This window comes from Cheilinus undulatus, linkage group 13, assembly GCF_018320785.1.
Source record: "Cheilinus undulatus linkage group 13, ASM1832078v1, whole genome shotgun sequence".
In the NCBI taxonomy this organism is placed as follows: Eukaryota; Metazoa; Chordata; class Actinopteri; order Labriformes; family Labridae; genus Cheilinus; species Cheilinus undulatus.
Genome location: NC_054877.1, coordinates 16,425 through 42,849, shown reverse-complemented (window position 1 = coordinate 42,849; position 26,425 = coordinate 16,425). Strand labels below are relative to the sequence as shown.

At 48.1% G+C, this 26,425-nt stretch overlaps 1 protein-coding gene across 1 annotated transcript; it reads left to right on the top strand.

The window, feature by feature from the left end:
- The first annotated feature begins 19,519 nt into the window (after positions 1–19,519).
- Positions 19,520–26,000, top strand: fitm1l (fat storage inducing transmembrane protein 1, like). Its single transcript, XM_041804080.1, has 2 exons — positions 19,520–19,698; positions 21,905–26,000. Exons 1-2 carry the CDS (start codon positions 19,520–19,522, stop codon positions 22,596–22,598), a joined length of 873 nt encoding a protein of 290 aa, XP_041660014.1. The 3' UTR covers positions 22,599–26,000.
- Positions 26,001–26,425: the final 425 nt, after the last annotated feature.

Here is a 26,425-nt window from a genome sequence, read left to right as displayed (position 1 = left end):
GGGCCGGATTCAAGGGGTCCAACCTGAGAGCCTGACAGGGTCAACATTCAACCACAAACTATCAGCCTCATATTCACCACAATGAAGAAAGGGGAAATCAAAGAACTGTTGATAAATGATTTTGAGATTAAAAAAGGCAAACTGTTCGGTTCAAATGCTCAAAAGCTGAGATAAAAAGTCAAACGTATTTGTTCAAAAGGTCAAAACATGAAATATTAGGTCAAAGTTATATTTAGAAAGCCAGAATCAAGGTCAAAATATCAGGAAAAAATCAAAATCATGAGTTAAATATGGAATATAAAATTTCAAATTGTGAATCTAAGAGGTCCAAATATGAGATAGAAAGTTAAAGTGTGTCAGGGTAGATGAAAATAGAAAATATGACATTTTAAAACAATTTAATTTCTTTCCAACATTCCTGAATTTTCATAATTACAATTAATAATTAATTATAACTCTCATAATTTTTACACTTTACTTTTTGTCATTTCTTTGACTAAACAAAGTTATTTTAAATCAAGATTTAAGTAAAATCATTGAGGTTAAGTTTACGTTCTGCAGAAAATATGAAATATGATTTAAAGTTGCAGGCTGAGTTTGGCCCCTGGACCTTGAGTTTGGCCCCTGGGCCCTAAGTTTGGCCCCGGGGCCCTGAGTTTGGCCCCCTGGGCCTTGAGTTTGGCCCCTGGTCCCTGAGTTTGGCCCCTGGGCCTTGAGTTTGGCACCTGGGCCTTGAGTTTGGCCCCTGGGCCCTAAGTTTGGCCCCGAGGCTCTGAGTTTGGCCCCTGGGCTCTGAGTTTGGCCCCTGGGCCCTGAGTTTGGCCCCTGGGCCCTGAGTTTGGCCCCGGGGCCCTGAGTTTGGCCCCTGGGCCCTGAGTTTGGCCCCTGGGCCCTGAGTTTGGCCCCGGGGCCCTGAGTTTGGCCCCTGGGCCCTGAGTTTGGCCCCTGGACCTTGAGTTTGGCCCCTGGTCCCTGAGTTTGGCCCCGGGGCCCTGAGTTTGGCCACTGGACTGTGAGTTTGGCCCCTGGGCCCTGAGTTTGGCCCCTGGGCCCTGAGTTTGGCACCTGGGCCCTGAGTTTGGCCCCTTGGACCTGAGTTTGGCCCCTGGGCCTTGAGTTTGGCCCCTGGGACCTGGGTTTGGCCCCTCTAAAGCGTACTAAAATGACAGCGTGTGTATTTCCAGAAGCAGAAACATCAGTTGAATGTGTGTGTTCATACCTGGTCCAGCAGCAGCACCGTGGGTCACTTCAACACCAAGCAACAGAAGCAGCAACAGCATTTTCATGATCAGCTAAGACTGTGGATCAGAGTCAGTCTGTCAGCGCGTCTCCTGGTCTTCTCTCTGCCAGTCTTTGCTTTGGTCTCTTATATGAGGAAGGAAGACACTCCATACACATAACAAAACCCACAAACACACCTACCAGCTCATTAAAACAGCGCTGAAACGGCCTACATCAGCAGCGACGCCTACACCCAAACCAGACACAGGGAAGTCAGCGTCACTTTTCCACAGCCCAGGGAGAGGAGGGGTCAGAGGACGGCATGAACCAACCACCTTCATTTTACAACAAGAAGGAAACTGCTGAGAGAAGACAACTGTTGGCACACTGAAAAACCCCAAATGTTACTGCGCCTGGATGAGCCAGGTGTTTGTATTCATTCATTTATTATCAGTGCTCAGTGTGTGATAGCCAGGATAGATGGACGTGTGCGTGGTTGGGTCCTGGTTGAATAATTAAAGGAGAGAACATATCACAGACTGGATGAGTCAAATATCGAATGAACTATGGTAAAAAACAAACCTGTAAAATTTACACACAGTATGAAAACATTCAGTTGGGAGTAAAATGAACACCACAGGGACATCTAGAACTCATGGACTACAGACCAGTCCTAGACATGGGCTACAGACCAGTCCTAGACCTGGACTACAGACCAGTCCTAGACATGGGCTACAGACCAGTCCTAGACATGGACTACAGACCAGTCCTAGACCTGGACTACAGACCAGTCCTAGACATGGGCTACAGACCAGTCCTAGACCTGGACTACAGACCAGTCCTAGACATGGGCTACAGACCAGTCCTAGACATGGACTACAGACCAGTCCTAGACATGGGCTACAGACCAGTCCTAGACATGGGCTACAGACCAGTCCTAGACCTGGACTACAGACCAGTCCTAGACCTGGACTACTGACCAGTCCTAGACCTGGACTACAGACCAGTCCTAGACATGGGCTACAGACCAGTCCTAGACCTGGACTACAGACCAGTCCTAGACCTGGGCTACACACCAGTCCTAGACATGGGCTACAGACCAGTCCTAGACCTGGACTACAGACCAGTCCTAGACATGGGCTACAGACCAGTCCTAGACATGGACTACAGACCAGTCCTAGACATGGGCTACAGACCAGTCCTAGACCTGGACTACAGACCAGTCCTAGACATGGGCTACAGACCAGTCCTAGACATGGACTACAGACCAGTCCTAGACATGGGCTACAGACCAGTCCTAGACATGGACTACAGACCAGTCCTAGACCTGGACTACAGACCAGTCGTAGACATGGGCTACAGACCAGTCCTAGACCTGGACTACAGACCAGTCCTAGACCTGGACTACAGACCAGTCCTAGACATGGGCTACAGACCAGTCCTAGACCTGGACTACAGACCAGTCCTAGACATGGGCTACAGACCAGTCCTAGACATGGACTACAGACCAGTCCTAGACCTGGACTACAGACCAGTCCTAGACCTGGACTACAGACCAGTCCTAGACATGGGCTACAGACCAGTCCTAGACATGGGCTACAGACCAGTCCTAGACCTGGACTACAGACCAGTCCTAGACCTGGACTACAGACCAGTCCTAGACATGGGCTACAGACCAGTCCTAGACCTGGACTACAGACCAGTCCTAGACCTGGACTACAGACCAGTCCTAGACATGGGCTACAGACCAGTCCTAGACCTGGACTACAGACCAGTCCTAGACCTGGGCTACAGACCAGTCCTAGACATGGGCTACAGACCAGTCCTAGACCTGGACTACAGACCAGTCCTAGATATGGGCTACAGACCAGTCCTAGACCTGGACTACAGACCAGTCCTAGACCTGGACTACAGACCAGTTCTAGACCTGGACTACAGTCCAGTCCTAGACATGGGCTACAGACCAGTCCTAGACCTGGAATACAGACCAGTCCTAGACCTGGACTACAGACCAGTCCTAGACCTGGACTACAGACCAGTCCTAGACATGGGCTACAGACCAGTCCTAGACCTGGACTACAGACCAGTCCTAGACATGGACTACTGACCAGTCCTAGACCTGGGCTACAGACCAGTCCTAGACCTGGACTACAGACCAGTCCTAGAGCTGGACTACAGACCAGTCCTAGACATGGGCTACAGACCAGTCCTAGACCTGGACTACAGACCAGTCCTAGACATGGGCTACAGACCAGTCCTAGACATGGACTACAGACCAGTCCTAGACCTGGACTACAGACCAGTCCTAGACATGGGCTACAGACCAGTCCTAGACCTGGACTACAGACCAGTCCTAGACATGGGCTACAGACCAGTCCTAGACATGGACTACAGACCAGTCCTAGACATGGGCTACAGACCAGTCCTAGACATGGGCTACAGACCAGTCCTAGACCTGGACTACAGACCAGTCCTAGACATGGACTACTGACCAGTCCTAGACCTGGACTACAGACCAGTCCTAGACATGGGCTACAGACCAGTCCTAGACCTGGACTACAGACCAGTCCTAGACCTGGGCTACACACCAGTCCTAGACATGGGCTACAGACCAGTCCTAGACATGGACTACAGACCAGTCCTAGACATGGGCTACAGACCAGTCCTAGACATGGACTACAGACCAGTCCTAGACATGGGCTACAGACCAGTCCTAGACCTGGACTACAGACCAGTCCTAGACATGGGCTACAGACCAGTCCTAGACATGGACTACAGACCAGTCCTACACATGGGCTACAGACCAGTCCTAGACATGGACTACAGACCAGTCCTAGACCTGGACTACAGACCAGTCGTAGACATGGGCTACAGACCAGTCCTAGACCTGGACTACAGACCAGTCCTAGACCTGGACTACAGACCAGTCCTAGACATGGGCTACAGACCAGTCCTAGACCTGGACTACAGACCAGTCCTAGACATGGGCTACAGACCAGTCCTAGACATGGACTACAGACCAGTCCTAGACCTGGACTACAGACCAGTCCTAGACCTGGACTACAGACCAGTCCTAGACATGGGCTACAGACCAGTCCTAGACATGGGCTACAGACCAGTCCTAGACCTGGACTACAGACCAGTCCTAGACCTGGACTACAGACCAGTCCTAGACATGGGCTACAGACCAGTCCTAGACCTGGACTACAGACCAGTCCTAGACCTGGACTACAGACCAGTCCTAGACATGGGCTACAGACCAGTCCTAGACCTGGACTACAGACCAGTCCTAGACCTGGGCTACAGACCAGTCCTAGACATGGGCTACAGACCAGTCCTAGACCTGGACTACAGACCAGACCTAGATATGGGCTACAGACCAGTCCTAGACCTGGACTACAGACCAGTCCTAGACCTGGACTACAGACCAGTCCTAGACCTGGACTACAGACCAGTCCTAGACATGGGCTACAGACCAGTCCTAGACCTGGACTACAGACCAGTCCTAGACCTGGACTACAGACCAGTCCTAGACCTGGACTACAGACCAGTCCTAGACATGGGCTACAGACCAGTCCTAGACCTGGACTACAGACCAGTCCTAGACATGGACTACTGACCAGTCCTAGACCTGGGCTACAGACCAGTCCTAGACCTGGACTACAGACCAGTCCTAGAGCTGGACTACAGACCAGTCCTAGACATGGGCTACAGACCAGTCCTAGACTTGGACTACAGACCAGTCCTAGACATGGACTACTGACCAATCCTAGACATGGACTACAGACCAGTCCTAGACCTGTACTACAGACCAGTCCTAGACATGGGCTACAGACCAGTCCTAGACCTGGACTACAGACCAGTCCTAGACATGGACTACAGACCAGTCCTAGACCTGGACTACAGACCAGTCCTAGACATGGGCTACAGACCAGTCCTAGACCTGGACTACAGACCAGTCCTAGACATGGGCTACAGACCAGTCCTAGACATGGGCTACAGACCAGTCCTAGACCTGGACTACAGACCAGTCCTAGACCTGGACTACTGACCAGTCCTAGACCTGGACTACAGACCAGTCCTAGACATGGGCTACAGACCAGTCCTAGACCTGGACTACAGACCAGTCCTAGACCTGGGCTACACACCAGTCCTAGACATGGGCTACAGACCAGTCCTAGACCTGGACTACAGACCAGTCCTAGATATGGGCTACAGACCAGTCCTAGACCTGGACTACAGACCAGTCCTAGACATGGGCTACAGACCAGTCCTAGACCTGGACTACAGACCAGTCCTAGACATGGGCTACAGACCAGTCCTAGACCTGGACTACAGACCAGTCCTAGACCTGGACTACAGACCAGTCCTAGACATGGGCTACAGACCAGTCCTAGACCTGGACTACAGACCAGTCCTAGACATGGACTACTGACCAATCCTAGACATGGACTACAGACCAGTCCTAGACCTGTACTACAGACCAGTCCTAGACATGGGCTACAGACCAGTCCTAGACCTGGACTACAGACCAGTCCTAGACCTGGACTACAGACCAGTCCTAGACATGGGCTACAGACCAGTCCTAGACCTGGACTACAGACCAGTCCTAGACCTGGACTACAGACCAGTCCTAGACATGGACTACAGACCAGTCCTAGACATGGACTACAGACCAGTCCTAGACCTGGACTACAGACCAGTCCTAGACATGGGCTACAGACCAGTCCTAGACCTGGACTACAGACCAGTCCTAGACATGGGCTACAGACCAGTCCTAGACCTGGACTACAGACCAGTCCTAGACCTGGGCTACAGACCAGTCCTAGACATGGGCTACAGACCAGTCCTAGACATGGGCTACAGACCAGTCCTAGACCTGGACTACAGACCAGTCCTAGACATGGACTACAGACCAGTCCTAGACCTGTACTACAGACCAGTCCTAGACATGGGCTACAGACCAGTCCTAGACCTGGACTACTGACCAGTCCTAGACCTGGACTACAGACCAGTCCTAGACCTGGACTACAGACCAGTCCTAGACATGGGCTACAGACCAGTCCTAGACCTGGACTACAGACCAGTCCTAGACCTGGACTACAGACCAGTCCTAGACCTGGACTACAGACCAGTCCTAGACCTGGACTACAGACCAGTCCTAGACATGGACTACTGACCAGTCCTAGACCTGGACTACAGACCAGTCCTAGACCTGTACTACAGACCAGTCCTAGACATGGGCTACAGACCAGTCCTAGACCTGGACTACAGACCAGTCCTAGACCTGGACTACAGACCAGTCCTAGACATGGGCTACAGACCAGTCCTAGACCTGGACTACAGACCAGTCCTAGACCTGTACTACAGACCAGTCCTAGACATGGGCTACAGACCAGTCCTAGACATGGGCTACAGACCAGTCCTAGACCTGGACTACAGACCAGTCCTAGACCTGGACTACAGACCAGTCCTAGACATGGGCTACAGACCAGTCCTAGACCTGGACTACAGACCAGTCCTAGACCTGGACTACAGACCAGTCCTAGACATGGGCTACAGACCAGTCCTAGACCTGGACTACAGACCAGTCCTAGACCTGGACTACAGACCAGTCCTAGACATGGACAACAGACCAGTCCTAGACCTGGACTACAGACCAGTCCTAGACCTGGACTACAGACCAGTCCTAGACATGGGCTACGGACCAGTCCTAGACCTGGACTACAGACCAGTCCTAGACATGGGCTACGGACCAGTCCTAGACCTGGACTACAGACCAGTCCTAGACCTGGACTACAGACCAGTCCTAGACATGGACTACAGACCAGTCCTAGACATGGACTACAGACCAGTCCTAGACATGGACTACTGACCAGTCCTAGACATGGACTACAGACCAGTCCTAGACATGGACTACAGACTAGTCCTAGACCTGGACTACAGACCAGTCCTAGACATGGACAACAGACCAGTCCTAGACCTGGACTACAGACCAGTCCTAGACATGGACTACAGACCAGTCCTAGACCTGGACTACAGACCAGTCCTAGACATGGACTACAGACCAGTCCTAGACATGGACTACTGACCAGTCCTAGACCTGGACTACAGACCAGTCCTAGACATGGACTACAGACCAGTCCTAGACCTGGACTACAGACCAGTCCTAGACATGGACTGCAGACCAGTCCTAGACATGGACTACAGACCAGTCCTAGACATGGGCTACAGACCAGTCCTAGACATGGACTACAGACTAGTCCTAGACCTGGACTACAGACCAGTCCTAGACATGGACAACATACCAGTCCTAGACCTGGACTACAGACCAGTCCTAGACATGGACTACAGACCAGTCCTAGACCTGGACTACAGACCAGTCCTAGACATGGACTACAGACCAGTCCTAGACATGGACTACAGACCAGTCCTAGACCTGGACTACAGACCAGTCCTAGACATGGACTACAGACCAGTCCTAGACCTGGACTACAGACCAGTCCTAGACCTGTACTACAGACCAGTCCTAGACATGGGCTACAGACCAGTCCTAGACCTGGACTACAGACCAGTCCTAGACCTGGACTACAGACCAGTCCTAGACATGGGCTACGGACCAGTCCTAGACCTGGACTACAGACCAGTCCTAGACCTGGACTACAGACCAGTCCTAGACATGGACTACAGACCAGTCCTAGACCTGGACTACAGACCAGTCCTAGACATGGACTACTGACCAATCCTAGACATGGACTACAGACCAGTCCTAGACCTGGACTACAGACCAGTCCTAGACATGGACTACAGACCAGTCCTAGACCTGGACTACAGACCAGTCCTAGACATGGACTGCAGACCAGTCCTAGACATGGACTACAGACCAGTCCTAGACATGGGCTACAGACCAGTCCTAGACCTGGACTACAGACCAGTCCTAGACCTGGACTAGAAACCAGTCCTAGACCTGGACTACTGACCAGTCCTAGACATGGACTACAGACCAGTCCTAGACCTGGACTACAGATCAGTCCTAGACCTGGACTACAGACCAGTCCTAGACCTGGACTACAGACCAGTCCTAGACATGGACTACAGACCAGTCCTAGACATGGACTACTGACCAGTCCTAGACCTGGACTACAGACCAGTCCTAAACCTGGACTACTGACCAGTCCTAGACCTGGACTACAGACCAGTCCTAGACCTTGGCTACAGACCAGTCCTAGACATGGGCTACAGACCAGTCCTAGACCTGGACTACAGACCAGTCCTAGACATGGGCTACAGACCAGTCCTAGACCTGGACTACAGACCAGTCCTAGACCTGGACTACAGACTAGTCCTAGACCTGGACTACAGACCAGTCCTAGACATGGACAACAGACCAGTCCTAGACCTGGACTACAGACCAGTCCTAGACATGGGCTACGGACCAGTCCTAGACCTGGACTACAGACCAGTCCTAGACATGGACTACAGAGCAGTCCTAGACATGGACTACAGACCAGTCCTAGACCTGTACTACAGACCAGTCCTAGACATGGACTACTGACCAGTCCTAGACCTGGACTACAGACCAGTCCTAGACCTGGACTACAGACCAGTCCTAGACATGGGCTACAGACCAGTCCTAGACCTGGACTACAGACCAGTCCTAGACCTGGACTACAGACCAGTCCTAGACATGGGCTACAGACCAGTCCTAGACCTGGACTACAGACCAGTCCTAGACCTGTACTACAGACCAGTCCTAGACATGGGCTACAGACCAGTCCTAGACCTGGACTACAGACCAGTCCTAGACCTGGACTACAGACCAGTCCTAGACATGGACTACTGACCAATCCTAGACATGGACTACAGACCAGTCCTAGACATGGACTACTGACCAATCCTAGACATGGACTACAGACCAGTCCTAGACATGGACTACAGACCAGTCCTAGACCTGGACTACAGACCAGTCCTAGACATGGACTACAGACCAGTCCTAGACCTGGACTACAGACCAGTCCTAGACATGGACTACAGACCAGTCCTAGACATGGACTACTGACCAGTCCTAGACATGGACTACAGACCAGTCCTAGACATGGACTACAGACCAGTCCTAGACCTGGACTACAGACCAGTCCTAGACATGGACTACAGACCAGTCCTAGACCTGGACTACAGACCAGTCCTAGACCTGTACTACAGACCAGTCCTAGACATGGGCTACAGACCAGTCCTAGACCTGGACTACAGACCAGTCCTAGACCTGGACTACAGACCAGTCCTAGACATGGACTACTGACCAGTCCTAGACATGGACTACTGACCAGTCCTAGACCTGGACTACAGACCAGTCCTAAACCTGGACTACTGACCAGTCGTAGACCTGGAGTACAGACCAGTCCTAGACCTGGGCTACAGACCAGTCCTAGACATGGGCTACAGACCAGTCCTAGACATGGACTACTGACCAGTCCTAGACATGGACTACAGACCAGTCCTAGACCTGGACTACAGACCAGTCCTAGACATGGACTACAGACCAGTCCTAGACATGGACTACTGACCAGTCCTAGACCTGGACTACAGACCAGTCCTAGACCTGGACTACAGACCAGTCCTAGACATGGACTACTGACCAGTCCTAGACCTGGACTACAGACCAGTCCTAGACCTGGACTACAGACCAGTCCTAGACATGGACTACAGACCAGTCCTAGACCTGGACTACAGACCAGTCCTAGACATGGACTACTGACCAGTCCTAGACATGGACTACTGACCAGTCCTAGACCTGTACTACAGACCAGTCCTAGACATGGGCTACAGACCAGTCCTAGACCTGGACTACAGACCAGTCCTAGACCTGGACTACAGACCAGTCCTAGACATGGGCTACAGACCAGTCCTAGACCTGGACTACAGACCAGTCCTAGACCTGTACTACAGACCAGTCCTAGACATGGGCTAAAGACCAGTCCTAGACATGGACTACAGACCAGTCCTAGACCTGGACTACAGACCAGTTCTAGACATGGGCTACAGACCAGTCCTAGACCTGGACTACAGACCAGTCCTAGACATGGGCTACAGACCAGTCCTAGACCTGGACTACAGACCAGTCCTAGACCTGGGCTACAGACCAGTCCTAGACATGGGCTACAGACCAGTCCTAGACATGGGCTACAGACCAGTCCTAGACCTGGACTACAGACCAGTCCTAGACATGGACTACAGACCAGTCCTAGACCTGTACTACAGACCAGTCCTAGACATGGGCTACAGACCAGTCCTAGACCTGGACTACTGACCAGTCCTAGACCTGGACTACAGACCAGTCCTAGACCTGGACTACAGACCAGTCCTAGACATGGGCTACAGACCAGTCCTAGACCTGGACTACAGACCAGTCCTAGACCTGGACTACAGACCAGTCCTAGACCTGGACTACAGACCAGTCCTAGACCTGGACAACAGACCAGTCCTAGACCTGGACTACAGACCAGTCCTAGACATGGACTACTGACCAGTCCTAGACCTGGACTACAGACCAGTCCTAGACCTGTACTACAGACCAGTCCTAGACATGGGCTACAGACCAGTCCTAGACCTGGACTACAGACCAGTCCTAGACCTGGACTACAGACCAGTCCTAGACATGGGCTACAGACCAGTCCTAGACCTGGACTACAGACCAGTCCTAGACCTGTACTACAGACCAGTCCTAGACATGGGCTACAGACCAGTCCTAGACATGGGCTACAGACCAGTCCTAGACCTGGACTACAGACCAGTCCTAGACCTGGGCTACAGACCAGTCCGAGACATGGGCTACAGACCAGTCCTAGACCTGGACTACAGACCAGTCCTAGACCTGGACTACAGACACGTCCTAGACATGGACTACAAACCAGTCCTAGACATGGACTACAGACCAGTCCTAGACCTGGACTACAGACCAGTCCTAGACATGGACAACAGACCAGTCCTAGACCTGGCCTACAGACCAGTCCTAGACCTGGACTACAGACCAGTCCTAGACATGGGCTACGGACCAGTCCTAGACCTGGACTACAGACCAGTCCTAGACCTGGACTACAGACCAGTCCTAGACATGGACTACTGACCAATCCTAGACATGGACTACAGACCAGTCCTAGACATGGACTACTGACCAGTCCTAGACATGGACTACAGACCAGTCCTAGACATGGACTACAGACTAGTCCTAGACCTGGACTACAGACCAGTCCTAGACATGGACAACAGACCAGTCCTAGACCTGGACTACAGACCAGTCCTAGACATGGACTACAGACCAGTCCTAGACCTGGACTACAGACCAGTCCTAGACATGGACTACAGACCAGTCCTAGACATGGACTACTGACCAGTCCTAGACCTGGACTACAGACCAGTCCTAGACATGGACTACAGACCAGTCCTAGACCTGGACTACAGACCAGTCCTAGACATGGACTGCAGACCAGTCCTAGACATGGACTACAGACCAGTCCTAGACATGGGCTACAGACCAGTCCTAGACATGGACTACAGACTAGTCCTAGACATGGACTACAGACCAGTCCTAGACATGGACAACATACCAGTCCTAGACCTGGACTACAGACCAGTCCTAGACATGGACTACAGACCAGTCCTAGACCTGGACTACAGACCAGTCCTAGACATGGACTACAGACCAGTCCTAGACATGGACTACTGACCAGTCCTAGACCTGGACTACAGACCAGTCCTAGACATGGACTACAGACCAGTCATAGACCTGGACTACAGACCAGTCCTAGACCTGTACTACAGACCAGTCCTAGACATGGGCTACAGACCAGTCCTAGACCTGGACTACAGACCAGTCCTAGACCTGGACTACAGACCAGTCCTAGACATGGGCTACGGACCAGTCCTAGACCTGGACTACAGACCAGTCCTAGACCTGGACTACAGACCAGTCCTAGACATGGACTACAGACCAGTCCTAGACCTGGACTACAGACCAGTCCTAGACATGGACTACTGACCAATCCTAGACATGGACTACAGACCAGTCCTAGACCTGGACTACAGACCAGTCCTAGACATGGACTACAGACCAGTCCTAGACCTGGACTACAGACCAGTCCTAGACATGGACTGCAGACCAGTCCTAGACATGGACTACAGACCAGTCCTAGACATGGGCTACAGACCAGTCCTAGACATGGGCTACAGACCAGTCCTAGACCTGGACTAGAAACCAGTCCTAGACCTGGACTACTGACCAGTCCTAGACATGGACTACTGACCAGTCCTAGACCTGGACTACAGATCAGTCCTAGACCTGGACTACAGACCAGTCCTAGACCTGGACTACAGACCAGTCCTAGACATGGACTACAGACCAGTCCTAGACATGGACTACTGACCAGTCCTAGACCTGGACTACAGACCAGTCCTAAACCTGGACTACTGACCAGTCCTAGACCTGGACTACAGACCAGTCCTAGACCTTGGCTACAGACCAGTCCTAGACATGGGCTACAGACCAGTCCTAGACCTGGACTACAGACCAGTCCTAGACATGGGCTACAGACCAGTCCTAGACCTGGACTACAGACCAGTCCTAGACCTGGACTACAGACCAGTCCTAGACCTGGACTACAGACCAGTCCTAGACATGGACAACAGACCAGTCCTAGACCTGGACTACAGACCAGTCCTAGACATGGGCTACGGACCAGTCCTAGACCTGGACTACAGACCAGTCCTAGACATGGACTACAGACCAGTCCTAGACATGGACTACAGACCAGTCCTAGACCTGGACTACAGACCAGTCCTAGACATGGACTACAGACCAGTCCTAGACCTGGACTACAGACCAGTCCTAGACATGGACTATTGACCAGTCCTAGACATGGACTACTGACCAGTCCTAGACCTGGATTACAGACCAGTCCTAGACCTGGGCTACAGACCAGTCCTAGACATGGGCTACAGACCAGTCCTAGACCTGGACTACAGACCAGTCCTAGACCTGGACTACAGACCAGTCCTAGACATGGGCTACAGACCAGTCCTAGACCTGGACTACAGACCAGTCCTAGACCTGGACTACAGACCAGTCCTAGACATGGACTACTGACCAGTCCTAGACATGGACTACAGACCAGTCCTAGACATGGACTACTGACCAATCCTAGACATGGACTACAGACCAGTCCTAGACCTGGACTACAGACCAGTCCTAGACCTGGACTACAGACCAGTCCTAGACATGGACTACAGACCAGTCCTATACCTGGACTACAGACCAGTCCTAGACATGGACTACAGACCAGTCCTAGACATGGACTACTGACCAATCCTAGACATGGACTACAGACCAGTCCTAGACATGGACTACAGACCAGTCCTTGACCTGGACTACAGACCAGTCCTAGACATGGACTACAGACCAGTCCTAGACCTGGACTACAGACCAGTCCTAGACCTGTACTACAGACCAGTCCTAGACATGGGCTACAGACCAGTCCTAGACCTGGACTACAGACCAGTCCTAGACCTGGACTACAGACCAGTCCTAGACATGGACTACTGACCAGTCCTAGACATGGACTACTGACCAGTCCTAGACCTGGACTACAGACCAGTCCTAAACCTGGACTACTGACCAGTCGTAGACCTGGAGTACAGACCAGTCCTAGACCTGGGCTACAGACCAGTCCTAGACATGGGCTACAGACCATTCCTAGACATGGACTACTGACCAGTCCTAGACATGGACTACAGACCAGTCCTAGACCTGGACTACAGACCAGTCCTAGACATGGACTACAGACCAGTCCTAGACATGGACTACTGACCAGTCCTAGACCTGGACTACAGATCAGTCCTAGACCTGGACTACAGACCAGTCCTAGACATGGACTACTGACCAGTCCTAGACCTGGACTACAGACCAGTCCTAGACATGGACTACTGACCAGTCCTAGACATGGACTACAGACAAGTGTTGTTCCTTGTGTAAGCCACTCCTGAACCAGAGACGACTACAGACCAGTCCTAGACCTGGGCTGTGGAGAAAAGAATGGGACTGTTTTAGTCTCAGTGGTCCAAATTCCTCTTCTCAGATGAAAATCCATTTTGCATGTCATTTGGAAATCCAGGTCCCAGAGTCTGGAGGAAGAGTGGAGAAGACCAGAATCCACATAGTTTGAAGTCCAGTGTGAAGTTTCCACAGTCAATGATGATGTGGGCTGCCATAGCATCTGCTGGTGTTGGTCCACTGTGTTTTATCAGGTCAAAGGTCAGCGCAGCCATCTACCAGGACATTCTAGAGACCTTCATGCTTCCTTCTACTGACAAGCACCATGGAGATGCTGATTTCATTTTCCAACAGGACTTGGCACCTGCCCACACTGCCAAAGGTACCAAAAGCTGCTTCAAAAGCAGCAAACTCACCTGACCGGACTCCCATAGAGGATCTCTGGGGTACTGGGAAGAGAGAGATAAGCGACACCAGACCCAACAATGCAGATGACCTGCAGGCCACTATCAGAGCAGGGCTTCATAACACCTGAGCAGTGCCACGGGCTGATTGCCTCCATGCCACGCCGCACTGATGCAGTAAAAGGAGGCCCAGACCACTGACAGCTTTATGTTCACACTTTTCAGAGGTCCAACATTCTACTACTACTGCTACTAATAATAATAAATAATTGTTCAGCATGTAAGCCTATGTTGTCATGGCGTGCTAGGTTTGCTGTAGCATGCTCAGATTTAACCCTCACATCCCTGCTGGTGCCGCCTGAGTGACTCATAAATTCTAAATCCAGTCTGATCCAGTTGCTGTGTTGTCAGATGGTGTACTAATTCCACATGTAGGGCCCTCTTTCAATTTAACTGCTATAAAGAGACCAAAGGTTTATGACATCAGTGAGTCACTGCAGCAGTCACTACATCATTGTCATCCTCACTGCGCTCCTGCCCACCTGCTGCATGTGCACGGCTCTTTCTGGAAACCTTTCCTGTTCTTACTGACAGTTAAATGTGAGAGGCCCACAGGGAGAGGAGTGTCACAGTGAGACAGAGTTATTAGTCAGATGCTGGGATGAAGACAGCTTATAAAAGTTTATTAGCATCCCACGCTGTGACCAAGCACAGACTGTGGGACTGAACAGAACATTTAGAAGGTGTTAATAAGCAGCGGGCCAGACAGGAGAGCCAAGCAGAACCAGGATTAAACAGAGTCTAGCAAAAGAAAAGAACACACAGATTCATTATTGTCGTCATTCCTGAAATCATACTTTTCATTTAAGACATGTAAAAACCTCTGAAGCTTCCCAGACGTCTGGCTACTTCAGATAAAACTGTTCCTCAGGAAATCTTATTTCCATGACTTGAAACACTGTGGTTCACAGATCAGGAGGAGGGAAGTTAACCCAGCAGTGCAAGGTCTAATCCAGGGGTGTCAAACTCAAGGCCCGGGGGCCAGATCCGGCCCATGGAATGATTAAACCTGGACCACAAGATCATATCATATTTCTATCGTATTGGCCCACCAGTATGAGGTCTGCAGATTTCCTCCGCTATAATATTGTAAACTTAACCTTGATCATTCAAAATATCCTTGAGCCAAAAAATCTGAAAAAGGAAAAAGAAAATTAGAGAAATCAGAATTTTGCATCTTCAGATTTTGACTCAAACTTGGGATTATGGCTTCTTATTTCAATCTCTGACCTTTTTAACTCATAATTTGAACTTAATATGTCATATTTTAGCTTTTAGATTCATAATTTTACATTTGAAGTCATATTTTTACCTTTATAACTCATTATTTTGGCTTTTCAATCCTGTATTTAGTCCTTTTAAACTCATTAAATTCATAATTTTGACTTTTCTTAATGCTTTAAAATGATTAAAATTTGTAATCAGATTAATCACAGGGTTACTGTGGATTAATTTCGATTAATCATGATTAAATATCATTCATTTTTAATCTGTATTAATCCCGTTTTATTTTGCATAAGCAAGCAGTCTCAAGAAAGAAGGGACTGTATATGCCAGGACTATTCAGTTAGAAAAATTACAATAATTCAACTGGGCCAAGTAGCCGGGTCAGACATGTTTGGCTCCCAGTAAGCTGCTGGTAATGTCAAATTTTAAACAGTACAGATCAATTTGATGAAAAATATTCACTTTCATTCATAGTCTTCCTTTTGAATTTGGCGTTCTGTGAGGGAGGTTTGTCACAAGCTTGGCGAGAAGCCCTGATGAACGTATGCTTGGCGTTAATGTGGTATTCTTAGCTGGAAGTGCTTCGGTGAAAAGAAAACTCCTTCCTGCAGAATGTGCAGAATACTTTATGTTGGTCCACGGTTCCCTTTTGGGGGTTTTTGTACTCAGATTTCCCATCCAGAGGGCCAACGTGCTGTTTAACGTCTGAAGTATTGGGTTGGTTGGTCACTACCGGATCAACGGCCCGTTTGTGCATGCTGGACGGTAACCCTACTTGGACAAACTGCCTGAAATGTGTTGCCAGAGACGTTTCAGGGATTTTGAGTCATTCTGCGCTGTAGATGGGTTAACTGTGTTAAAATTTTGAATCAGATTAATCATGATGACGGATTAATCTGCATTAACCTGTTCATTTTGACAGCCCTACTTTTTAAATTAGACTTTGACCCTTTAGATTCATTATTTTGAATATTATCTATTTTTCACTTTTAAGTCATTATTTTGAATTTTAGCTCATATTTTGACATCTACAGTTATGATTTCAAATTTTATCTAATATTCTGACCCTCCAAACTTATGATTTCAACTTTCTCTTCATATATTTGCTTTTTAAAAACATTATTTTTCTATTTTTAATATCGTGTTCTGACCTTTAGAACTAGTAAACTTTTTATCTCAGATTTTGAGTTTTTAAACTTGTTATTTTTACTTTTTTGAATTTCTAAATGATTTATCATCAGTGCTGTTTTTCATGTTTGATTACTGGTGAAAATGAGGTTGACAGTTCTGGTTTAATAGTGACCCTGTTCCAAGTTGATCCTAGACATTCATGTCAACATTTGTGCCAGGAAGGCCAAAGATCCAGCACTGAGGGAGAAAGGTAAGTTTTCATCAGAGGGCATGTTTGCAGCATCTCAGCATCAAACTGTAAACATTCATCACATCTGAACCAGTTTACACGTTCTTCACTAAGCCCAAACCAAAGATTGACTTCCCTTCCTTTCTGCACGTTCTAAAGACCTGCACAGACCGCCGCTCCATACATGCTGACCACGCACAGCCGTGGGCCCATCACGGCGAGATGGGGCGACCCATGGTCCAGTGTGATGTCAAGCTGGTGTGACCTGATTAAAAACCATGCACCAGATGTTTTCTTTATGTAAGCTTCTAAATGTGAGCCTTTGTCAAACAGAATTCCCCCTCTAACATTATTAATGTGGATAGGCACTTTAAACTAAACCATTAAAGTCAGACTTCATAGTTTAGCCAGGATGTATAAATGTATGCCTGAAAATAAAGAAACATTAAACAATGGTGACAAAAAGGCCAGAATGGGTTACAAGTGGCAAAAATGGGTGAAACAAGAAGTGGAAAGTGATCAAAGGTGAAAAAATGGGAATAAAATGTGAGAAAAGGGGTTAAACATGGTAAAAAAAACATGTTGAAAAGTGGTGAAAGGGGGTTAAAAAGGGGCAAGTAAAGGGTCTTTGAGTTTTTACTTGTTTCATTATTTTTCCCTTTAAAGCTTCAGTCCACCTCTTCATCACTTGAACTGAATTGAAACTGATGAATTAAAATAAAATCTTATATTTTGTTGAACCATGCCCCTAGTCCTCACCTTGTATTGTTGTATTCAGGGTTCATCGGTTTTTCCTGGGGTGGTGTTGTTAACTTGATCATACATCTAAACACCACTTTACCACAAGCTGAAGATTTAAGAGACAAAAATGCAGAACAAATGTGTCAGAATGCTGTGAGACTCGGCCTGTTTTTGTCCTAAAATAATTGAAAACTAGAAAAGCACTCAGAGAGCGCAGACCTCTGCCATTAGCCCTATCTCCCTAAAGAATCCTTTAAAAAGTTCCTGGATCCAGACGGTGATCCGGATCACTCCCAAAATCTAATCAGTTCTTCCTTCTGCCATTTCTGCCATTTCCAGAAAATTTCATCCAAATCTGTCCAGAACTTTATGAGTTATGTTGCTAACAAACCCTGATCACATGACCTCCTTGGCGGAGGTCAAAATCCCCGTTGGTGGAGAATACCAGTGCGACAGTGGCTGAAGTGAAAAAGGACAGTACATGTGAGTGTGACTGACAGAAGCAGACCGCTGCGACAGCTGAGTCTCAAATACAGCACAAAGGTTACTGCTATTAATACACCCACACACACACACAATGCAACAGTTTGTATGTAATTCCCCGTTCTGACTTTTCTGTGACTCTGGTTGTGCTGGGCTAAGTCTGAGCCGGCATTAAAGACTAAATTAGCTGGAAACTGTGCCAGTGTCATTGGTTCAACCTTCTGAATCCTCAGCAGGAGCAATGTGACACCTTCAAGACCCAGGAGGCATATGACATAGTGAAAACATGTGTGGATTTGGCTGCCAGTGGCACAGAGGAGCGGCTGAGCGACAGGAACTGATGACACAGATCAAACAGGAGAGCTATTCTGCAGCAATGACTCCACAACATCTCCCAGAGGCAGCCATCCATGAGTGGAGGACACCGACAGAGGCATCTCTGCAGAGCCCATCAGAAGAGCTGTGACGACTGAATGACCGGGTCAGAGGCGACTGAAGCTGCGAGGAGAACCAGCCAGGCGACGGTCGCTGGTATAAATGTGTGAAAACCAATGTGTGCTGAAGCTAGCAGCAGATTCAGGGTTCTCCTCTGAGTCAGGACTCTGGGTTGGATTTCAGTCTGCATGTATTTGCAGCCTTTGGAATGCTAGGGGCCAGCTGCCATTCCATTCATGTTCTACTGTAACTTCACACATGGACGCTCAGCCAAACTGCTGCACCTTCAGCCTCTGAATACATGGTTCAGTCAGAGAGGACGGATCTCTGACTCCATAAAACCCCTGGATTGTTCCACAGAGGTAATCCACGGCATCAGCCTGTGAGTTCAGTGCATTCTGGACAGGATTAAGGACATGTCACATGGAACAGTGAATACTACTGCATAACCAACACAAACAACATCTCATTCAAAGCCAGCTGCAAGCACTTCAAGAAGCTAACTGAGTCAAGCTCATTTGGATCAGAGGCTGGTTCTGGGTCCAGATGTTCCTCAACACAGTGCTGGTGGTCCTGACGGACCTGGCGGCCCGGGTCCTGGGTAACACAGCGGTCCGGCAGCACTTCCACCTTCTGCTGTCAGCTGTGGTGATGTTTGGTCCTGTCCTGAGCTTCTGGGTCTCCCAGCACAGCATCTTTGCCAAGAGAAGTCACTTCCTTTACAGGTGAGGCTGCCTTCTGTTTTGTTCTTTGTTCCAGTACTAGCATGGCACCAATTTCCCACAATGCACTCCTGCATTACTACACTAGGAAATCAGGTGACTGCTGCTAAAAGTCTGCCACTGTTGTGATGATTTGATTTGTTGAAGCGTGATACAAGACATGAGGGTGACAGTGGCCCAGCAGGTAGAGAGCCAGTCTGCTCCCAGTGCTGCGTCTGTGCTGTGTCAACAGGTATGGATGTATAGACATGGGATCAGATACTACCATAGCAACCTCTGCCATCAGTGCGGGAATGTGGAGTGAACGGGCCGGTGTAAAAGTCCATTTCACATTTACATTCTTTTCCTGGAATTCATGCATCCATACAGGCACCATCAGTGGTGAAGCATACATGCATACAGTCTATTTTGTGTTGAACCACTCCAGTATTTAAAGGGTGAATGTTAAATGGCAACTAGCAGCCAAATGTCCTCTTAAGATAAATGAGAGGGGCATTAGTTAGGGACAGACAGATTTAGCCCATTCATCAGTTATCAAACCATAAACCCCCACAATGGTTCCTCTGAGGGAAAGGCTCACACCTGTCTATGGAAGGCCTCACAGCGGACACTGGCATCGGAGCAAAAACCAAGCCATGAGGCGGGAGCGATGCAGAGCTGCAGAGCTCAGAGACAGGATTGTTGACAGGCACAGATCTGGGGAAGGATGCGGAAACATTTCTGCTGCTCTGACCTCATGGCATGGTTTATGCATCATCAGCCATCTATAGAGAGGAGTGAGCCCTTAGAATCATGTCCAGTCAGTTTAAGGGCGCTTTCACATTAGGCCCAGTTGTTTCGAACCGCACCGCGGCGTGATTCCTCCCCCTTCCCCCGCTGGCTTGTGTTCACACTAGCAAGATCAAACCGTGCCCAGGCCCACTTGCGTATTTATTTGGTCGAAATAGCAGGTGGCGGTATGCACGTAGCTGGTTTACAACCTGCAAAGGAGGAGAAAGAAGAAGCAGCTACCATGGCAACCACTGGGATCATGACCTGAGCAAAGATAATTCTTGTTTTGACCAGGCAAAAAGTCCATCCTGCAGCCATGGATGATTAAAATCACTTTAAGATGCCAGCAGCTTCTCTCTTCATATCTGCACATCTACTACAGGTCAGAGGGTTAAATGGACTCACGCTGAGCAGATACAGCGGTTTTTGAGGTGACAGGAGACTTTAATTGCCTTTGCACCTCCTCTCACTGACTCCAACCCGTGTTCATCTGTAAGGTGAGTCACAACAGACCGTTTATTGGCTGGATTCTGATGATTTACGTTTTTTATTGAGGAAAAATGCAAACAAACTGCCGCGCTGTGGAAAGAAGTTTAGATCTTATGATGATGTCATAAAGTTGATACGGCGCTCTGTCCCGTATCTGAGTGCGGTTGCATTCACATCTCATCTGAACCGAGCCAGAGTCCACTTGAATCGCGCCCGAGACCACCTCCCCAAGCGGGCCCGGGCCCGGTGCCCGGGCGCAGTTCTTTCGCAATCACACTACCAAAACAAACCGGACTTTTGGCCCAAGTGACTAATTGACCACAGGTGGAGTCCAGTCAGGGTGTGATGGGAGGAGCTTGAGCTTGAGCATTCACATAGCTGCAGAGGGCCTGAATATTTATGTCAATGCGATATTTCACTGTTTGATTTGACATAAATTTACAAAAAAATTCTAAAAAGTCTGCTTTCACTCCGTCATGATGGGGTACTGAGGGCAGATGAATGAGAATAAAATGATATTTTCAACTGTAGCATCTGGCTGAAACATGATAAAATTAACTAAAAGTGAAATGTGCTGTATTTCTCATGTTTGTTAACCTATAAATACACATTTTAGGAGTTAATGTAAATGATCTTCATCTTAATGTGAGGCTGTCACAGAGCTCTACCATCTCTTTAAACTGCTCTTCATAGCTCCTTGTCTTTTGTCACCCTGGGAGGTCTTTGTCTGAGATGCTTCATCACATTGACTTTTATCAGGATCTAGTCTTATCTCTGGGGAAAGTTCTTAGAAAATGTCATGACTGAGAATTTCTTTAGAGTTTCATCATTATGAGTAACTCTTTAGAGTCTTTTCCTGGTAGTTCTGACAGATTTTGTGTAGCTCATTGTAAAGTTGTAGACCCGGTTCAGCTGTCCTAAGCGGTTCACAGCTCTCCTCCTCTTCCAGGATGTTCCTGCGCTCTGGCTGGGGCTGGACCTGCATCTTTGTTGGCTCCTTCGTCTTCCTCCTCTCCTTCTCCATCAGGCGCTCCTTGTCCCTCTCCATGCGTCACCTCTCGCGGCTCGGGGTGGCAGGTGGGCTGTGGCTTGGTTTCTGTAAACTCCTGGACCTTCTAGAGAATGCCACAGGAAGCTGCTACGAACCTTTACTCAATGGCCCAGAGGTCACCAACGGACAGCCTCTGCTGGTGCTGCGAGAAGGAGAGAGTAAATCCGAGTGCCTCAGAGCCGGAATGCTGTGGAGGGGTTATGAGGTCTCTGAGGACGTCTTCCTGCTGTGTCTCTGCTGCCTCCTGCTGGCAGAGGAAACTGCTGTATTCGGCCCTTACCTGAGCTTGGGCGGGATCTCGGATGCCCCTCTAAGGATCCTCTTCCTCTTCTGTGTCCTCCTGCTGGGCCTCTGGATCTTTCTGCTGCTCTGCCTTTTGGCTTACTTCCCCCAGTTCCCCACCCAGCTGCTAGGGGGCGCTCTGGGGTGTCTGAGCTGGAGAGGACTGTACCAGGGCTGGTACCGCCTTGGGCCCAGCTGGTGCTCACCTGGGAGACCTGGATTAGGACTGCTCAACACTAAGAGTACTGGCAGTACTGAAACAGAGGATCCAAAACAAAGCCCAGATCCCAGCATTAACACAAAACCCTGAAAACTGAGCCCAGCATTAACACAAAACCCTGAAAACTGAGCCCAGCATTAACACAAAACCCTGAAAACTGAGCCCAGCACTAACACAAAACCCTGAAAACTGAGCCCAGCATTAAGACAAAACCCCGAGCCCAGATCCCAGCATTAACGCAAAACCCTGAGCCCAGATCCCAGCATTAACGCAAAACCCTGAGCCCAGATCCCTGTGAGTTGTCTTTAACTGTAAGCCAAGGTCTGACATATTTTGATGACCAACTTAATAACAAAGTAAGTGAATGTTTTCTATGGGTGACAATGAGAGGATTCCTGAGGCCAGACTGCATGATGAAACACCGTTGGGTCACACTCTGTAATAAGTTAGACAAAGATTGTCATAGTAAATGAACGAGTATTTGATGAGTTAGCTGATGAGCTAGGACCATGGGGCATCTGGTTTAGATTTAGTTCTGGATAGACCCTGCAGTCTTGAGGCGTTGGCGCCTTACAGGAAGCGCTTTGAGAAAAACTTGATATGACGGCGTTGAGCTAAATAGGAAAGAGACTCATACTGGTCTATGCCTGAGGCTTCCACATGACTGCCCCAGTTACCAGGAAACAAACCAGAAGCATACGGCTAACTGTTAACAACACTTACCAGGAAACAAACCAGTACCATACGGATAAATGTTAACAACAGTTACCGGGAAACAAACCAGTACCATACGGATAAATGTTAAGAACAGTTACCGGGAAACAAACCAGTACCATACGGATAAATGTTAAGAACAGTTACCGGGAAACAAACCAGTACCATACGGATAAATGTTAAGAACAGTTACCGGGAAACAAACCAGTACCATACGGATAAATGTTAAGAACAGTTACCGGGAAACAAACCAGTACCATACGGATAAATGTTAAGAACAGTTACCGGGAAACAAACCAGTACCATACGGATAAATGTTAACAACAGTTACCGGGAAACGAACCAGTACCATATGGATAAATGTTAAGAACAGTTACTGGGAAACAAACCAGTACCATACAGCTAACTGTTAACAACAGTTACCGGGAAACAAACCAGTACCATACGGCTAACTGTTAAGAACAGTTACCGGGAAACGAACCAGTACCATACGGATAAATGTTAAGAACAGTTACCGGGAAACGAACCAGTACCATACGGATAAATGTTAAGAACAGTTACTGGGAAACAAACCAGTACCATACAGCTAACTGTTAACAACAGTTACCGGGAAACAAACCAGTACCATACGGATAAATGTTAAGAACAGTTACCGGGAAACGAACCAGTACCATACGGATAAATGTTAAGAACAGTTACTGGGAAACAAACCAGTATCATACGGATAAATGTTAACAACAGTTACCGGGAAACAAACCAGTACCATACGGCATACTGTTAACAACAGTTACCCGGGAACAAACCAGTACCATACGGATAAATGTTAAGAACAGTTACTGGGAAACAAACCAGTACCATACAGCTAACTGTTAACAACAGTTACCGGGAAACAAACCAGTACCATATGGATAAATGTTAAGAACAGTTACTGGGAAACAACCCAGTACCATACGGATAAATGTTAAGAACAGTTACTGGGAAACAAACCAGTACCATACAGCTAACTGTTAACAACAGTTACCAGGAAACAAACCAGTACCATACGGCATACTGTTAACAACAATTACCCGGAAACAAACCAGTACCATATGGATAAATGTTAAGAACAGTTACTGGGAAACAAACCAGTACCATACAGCTAACTGTTAACAACAGTTACCGGGAAACAAACCAGTACCATACGGATAAATGTTATGAACAGTTACTGGGAAACAAACCAGTACCATACGGCTAACTGTTAACAACAGTTACCAGGAAACAAACCAGTACCATACAGCGAACTGTTAACAACAGTTACCAGGAAACAAACCAGTACCATACGGCTAACTGTTAACAACAGTTACCAGGAAACAAACCAGTTCCATACGGCTAACTGTTAACAGCACTTACCAGGAAACAAACCAGTACCATACAGCGAACTGTTAACAACAGTTACCAGGAAACAAACCAGTTCCATACGGCTAACTTTTAACGACAGTTACCAGGAAACAAACCAGTACCATACGGCTAACTGTTAACAACAGTTACCAGGAAACAAACCAGTACCATACGGCTAACTGTTAACAACAGTTACCAGGAAACAAACCAGTACCATACGGCTAACTGTTAACAACAGTTACCAGGAAACAAACCAGTACCATACGGCTAACTGTTAACGACAGTTACCAGGGAACAAACCAGAACCATACGGCTAACTGTTAACAACACTTAACAGGAAACAAACCAGTACCAAAGGGCTAAATGTTAACAACAGTCACCAGGAAACAAACCAGTACCATATGACTAACTGTTAACAACAGTCACCAGGAAACAAACCAGTACTATACAGCTAACTGTTAACAACAGTCACCAGGAAACAAACCAGTACCATACGACTAACAGTTAACAACAGTCACCAGGAAACAAACCAGTACCATATGGCTAACTGTTCACAACAGTTACCAGGAAACAAACCAGTACCATACGGCTAACTGTTAACAACAGTTACCAGGAAACAAACCAGTACCATATGGATAAATGTTAACAACAGTTACCAGGAAACAAACCAGTACCATACGGCTAACTGTTAACGACAGTTACCAGGAAACAAACCAGTACCATACGGCTAACTGTTAACAAAACTTAACAGGAAACAAACCAGTACCAAACAGCTAACTGTCAACAACAGTTACCAGGAAACAAACCAGTACCATATGATTAACTGTTAACAACAGTTACCAGGAAACAAACCAGTACCATACGGCTAACTGTTAACGACAGTTACCAGGGAACAAACCAGAACCATACGGCTAACTGTTAACAACACTTAACAGGAAACAAACCAGTACCAAACAGCTAACTGTTAACAACAGTTACCAGGAAACAAACCAGTACCATATGATTAACTGTTAACAACAGTTACCAGGAAACAAACCAGTACCATACGGCTAACTGTTCACAACAGTTACCAGGAAACAAACCAGTACCATACGGCTAACTGTTAACAACAGTTACCAGGAAACAAACCAGTACCATACGGCTAACTGTTAACGACAGTTACCAGGGAACAAACCAGAACCATACGGCTAACTGTTAACAACACTTAACAGGAAACAAACCAGTACCATACGGCTAACTGTTAACGACAGTCACCAGGAAACAAACCAGTACCATATGACTAACTGTTAACAACAGTCACCAGGAAACAAACCAGTACCATATGACTAACTGTTAACAACAGTCACCAGGAAACAAACCAGTACTATACAGCTAACTGTTAACAACAGTCACCAGGAAACAAACCAGAACCATACAACTAACAGTTAACAACAGTCACCAGGAAACAAACCAGTACCATACGGCTAATTGTTAACGACAGTTACCAGGAAACAAACCAGTACCATACGGCTAACTGTTAACAACAGTTACCAGGAAACAAACCAGTACCATACGGCTAACTGTTAACAACAGTCACCAGGAAACAAACCAGTACCATATGACTAACTGTTAACAACAGTCACCAGGAAACAAACCAGTACCATACGGCTAACTGTTAACAACAGTTACCAGGAAACAAACCAGTACCATACGGCTAACTGTTAACAACAGTTACCAGGAAACAAACCAGTACCATACGGCTAACTGTTAACGACAGTTACCAGGAAACAAACCAGTACCATACGGCTAACTGTTAACAAAACTTAACAGGAAACAAACCAGTACCA

Excerpts from the sequence above, each read along its gene's own strand:
- fitm1l (XM_041804080.1), top strand. The coding sequence starts at position 19,520 with ATGTTCCTCAACACAGTGCTGGTGGTCCTGACGGACCTGGCGGCCCGG. Across the intron at positions 19,699-21,904 it reads AGAAGTCACTTCCTTTACAG|GATGTTCCTGCGCTCTGGCT; the intron begins GTGAGGCTGCCT and ends CTCCTCTTCCAG.